This window comes from Tupaia chinensis, unplaced genomic scaffold (genome assembly GCF_000334495.1).
Source record: "Tupaia chinensis unplaced genomic scaffold, TupChi_1.0 Scaffold000361_2, whole genome shotgun sequence".
Classification (NCBI taxonomy): domain Eukaryota; kingdom Metazoa; phylum Chordata; class Mammalia; order Scandentia; family Tupaiidae; genus Tupaia; species Tupaia belangeri.
Window position 1 is genome coordinate 5,142,469 of NW_006159858.1, and position 3,626 is coordinate 5,146,094.

The 3,626-nt window shown below is 41.8% G+C and overlaps 1 protein-coding gene across 1 annotated transcript in view; it reads right to left on the minus strand.

Annotated features, from left to right (window-relative positions):
- Positions 1 to 3,626, minus strand: part of ICA1L (islet cell autoantigen 1 like) — a 69,462-nt gene that overhangs the window by 34,059 nt on the left and 31,777 nt on the right. Inside the window, exon 8 of the mRNA XM_014589567.2 lies at positions 1,677 to 1,762. Within this exon, the coding sequence (XP_014445053.1) occupies positions 1,677 to 1,762 (86 nt within the window). The remainder of the gene's footprint in view (positions 1 to 1,676; positions 1,763 to 3,626) is intronic.

Consider the following 3,626-nt stretch of genomic DNA (forward strand, 5'->3'; position numbering starts at 1 on the left):
AGAGGAGAATGGAGGAGAAGGGACTGCGGCATGGCCATACCCCTTGGGGGGTGATTTCTCACTTTCTGTCTTTCTGTCAGTCTCTGTCTTTCTGGCGAGCGCATGTACCCTATAGCAAAAACCTCTCAAAAATAAAAAATTGAACATAGAATTTATTTATTTATTTATTTAGTCATTACTCCTGGGCATAACCTCACAATTACTGATACTGGAAGTTGTTTTTAATACATCTTCGAGGATACTTAGAAAGTAAGAAAGTCCTGGGCCTGCCCTGTAACTTCATAATTAAGGGAGCTAGGTCCCACATGCCTAACCGTGATCTGAATCCCAGTCCCAGCAGCTTGGGAAAAAAATGCCGTGTGTGTATGTGTGTGTGTGTGTATGTGTGTGTGTGTGTGTGTGTGTACATGCCTAAGATCCCGACAGGGCGGAGAAATGGAAGGGAAGGGATTGTGGTGTGATCATGCCCACGGGGGGTGCTTTCTCCCTCTCTCTCCCTGTCTCTGTCTGGCAAGTGCACCCACCTTCTGGCAATTGAAAAATAAAAAGTAACAGCATTTATTTGCAAACGCAACAATAAACCCACAGAGAAAACTGATACTTATGACGTGGAATGAAATTTCCAGTGACAGCATACACAAATGTTTTTTTAAGTAACTTGGATGGAAGAGAAGGTGAAGTGCTTGGAAGTCTGTTAGTTAACTTTAAAAAATAGCTCCCATAATGTTAAAGTTGCATGAGAAGATTTTGAATCAAACTTTCATGAAATGTGAGAATGAAAAAAGTTATTAAATTAATACATTTCATGTAACATAATTTGAAGTGGCAATATATAAGCAAGTTAGTAAGTTTAATTTTTAACTAGATACTTAATAAATTTAATGCATAATTTGACATTTGTTAAATGTTAATTCTAAAACATCAATATAGTCTAGTTAGCCTAAAAATTGGCTTGTATTTCTCCATAGAGAAAAATAGAGAAATGCTTTATATTTAGCACCACCTTCTACTGAATAAACGTATGCTTTGTCACTGGGCTTTATTTCTGGTTCGTGCAATCTGGTTAAAATGAGAATTAAGTGGCAGCTCTGAAAAGATGTGCATGGCAAGAATCCCTATTGGTAACAAGTTCTAGTTCCATCTGTGTTGCTTTGCAGATAGTTTGTTTCAAGATGGGGGTCTCCCTGAGTCCCAGTCCTGCCTCAGCCCCTGAAGTAGCTGGAACTACAAGCATGTGCTACCACACGTGCCTTTTTGGGTGGGCTGGGAATCAAACTTGAGCCCTCTCATGTGCCCTCAGGCTGCCAGGTAGCAGCATCTACCAGTGTGCTATTAGGGCTGAACCTGGAGACAGAGTTTAATAACCCATCTCACAGTCTAGCATCTGCCCCTCTCTCCAGCTCATTCTTCTGGGAGTCACTGGAGGTATTCACAACTCTTAATATGAGAGTGGGAATCCCAAATGATGGAATCTGCAATAATCCCCACCATCTGTTTGGTATTCCTGTCATCTCCTATGACACACACACACACGTCTTCAAAAGAAATGTTCGATGTTGACTGGGAAAATGATACAGAAATACTCGGTAAGCCAGAGAAGATACTATTCTTTCCACATATATCCTATGGTGGTAACCAGGACTTCTATAATAAAATGATCACTTTTGCCTGCTTACTTATTGAGATTTTTAGTAAGAAAATTGCCTTCTATTTGTTCTTCTTTGTGGTCTTCAGTCAGCTTGCTTGAAGTATCTTGTAGTCGCTAAGGATAAAAAATTCACTGTTTAGCAGATGGGAAGAATCTGTTTCTGCAAACAAAATGAGAACAATAATTCTGAAAAAATAAATAAAGAGTAGTTCTGAACTAGACAGAGAGAGGGATGGGGTATGTTTGCTAACGTAATTTGGACCGTGCCCCTGCACAGATTTATCCTGGCTGCCTGTGGGAGTCACGCGCACTGTGACATGCCAGCCACAGGCTGTTTGACAGCTCCTCGATGAGCCTAAGGAAGACTTCAGCAGTGTTGCTAGCCTGGACCAAAATGCTCTAAATACAACTGAAGATTTTCACCTTCAATTCTGAGCAGAAATTAGATATGAAATTTGCCAAAATACACATTATGCTATCCAGTAAATGGTTCAATACAGAAAAAGTAACATCAAAACAACAATAAAACCTAATTCAAGGGCATCTTTTGGACTAGAAATCCCATGCTGGCTTTGTGGCCTAGTGGTTAAGGAAACTAGATCCTACACGGCCGATTGAATAGGTCAAGTCTCAAACTCAGCACTTCAAAAACAGTGGGCACATGGGACAAGCAGATGGCATAGTGGTTAGGTTGCCGGACTCCCACATGGCCAACCATGGTTTGAGTCCCAGACCTAGTGGTTTCAAAATCACCCACAGCATGTGTGCATGTGTACCCAAGATCCTGAGAGGAGAATGGAAGAGAAGGGATTGCGGTGTTGCCATCTCCCTGGAGGGTGATTTCTCACTTTCCCTCTCACTGTGTGTGTGTGTGTCTGTCTGTCTGTCTCCCTAGCTTCCCCCCTCCCCCCGCGAGTGCAGATGCCCAGGCAAAACCTCTCAGAAAAAAAAAAAAAAAAGATAATAATAATGGTAAGCACAAGTATAAGTGTGCCCCACATCCTGACAGGATGGAGAAACTGAGAAGGGACTCAGGATGACCACACCCCATTGAGGATGCTTTTCCCCTTTCCCTCTCCATCATCCTCTGGCGAGTGCATGTACCCTCCGAAAAAATTTAAAAATAAGTGACTCAACATAATAAAAGAGTATTTTTTAAAATATCAGGGACCAGGAAGTGGCACAGTAATTGAGGTGCTGGACTCCCAAATGACCAACCATGGTTTAAGTCCCAGATCCGATGGCTTGAAACACGACAGGCACACGTGTGTATGCCCAAAATCCCAGGAGAATGGACAAGGGATTGTAGTATGACCATCATCTCTGGAAGATGATTTCTCCCTTTCTCTCTCACTGTGTCTCTCTATCTCTGGTGAGTGCACACACACTATGGCAAAAACCCTAAAAAAAAAAATAAATGAAAAAATCCAAATCATAGGAATATATAGTTGCAAAATATGAACCCATCACAGCTACTACAACCAGTTTGAGCAAACCAAAACCAACAAAAATCTCTAGCTCTATTGAAAATAAGGCAGGGTTCCAGCAGATGATGTAATGGTTATGTTGCTGGATTCCCATGTAGTCAACTATGGTTTGAATCCTGGATCTGGTGGCTTAAAACTCACACCAGGCGTGTGTGCATTAGTGCCCAAAATCCTGAGAGAAGACTGGAGGAGAAGGGACTGCAGCATGGCCATCCCCGTCAAAGGGTGATTTCTTGCTTTCTGTCTCTCTGTCTCTTTGGGGTACACACGTACCCTATAGCAAAACTCTCTTTAAAAAAAAATAAAAATAAAAGGCAGAATAGTAAATTAAAGGTACTGTGACAGCCCAAAACTGAAGACGTGGTTATCACAGTGTGACCCTGCTGGATAACTCATATGCAAAGAAGGTGCTAAGAAGATGCGCAAACACTAAAACCATTCTAACTATAGCCAGAGAGCTACTTCCACACCTACACTGCAGGAGAGCGGTT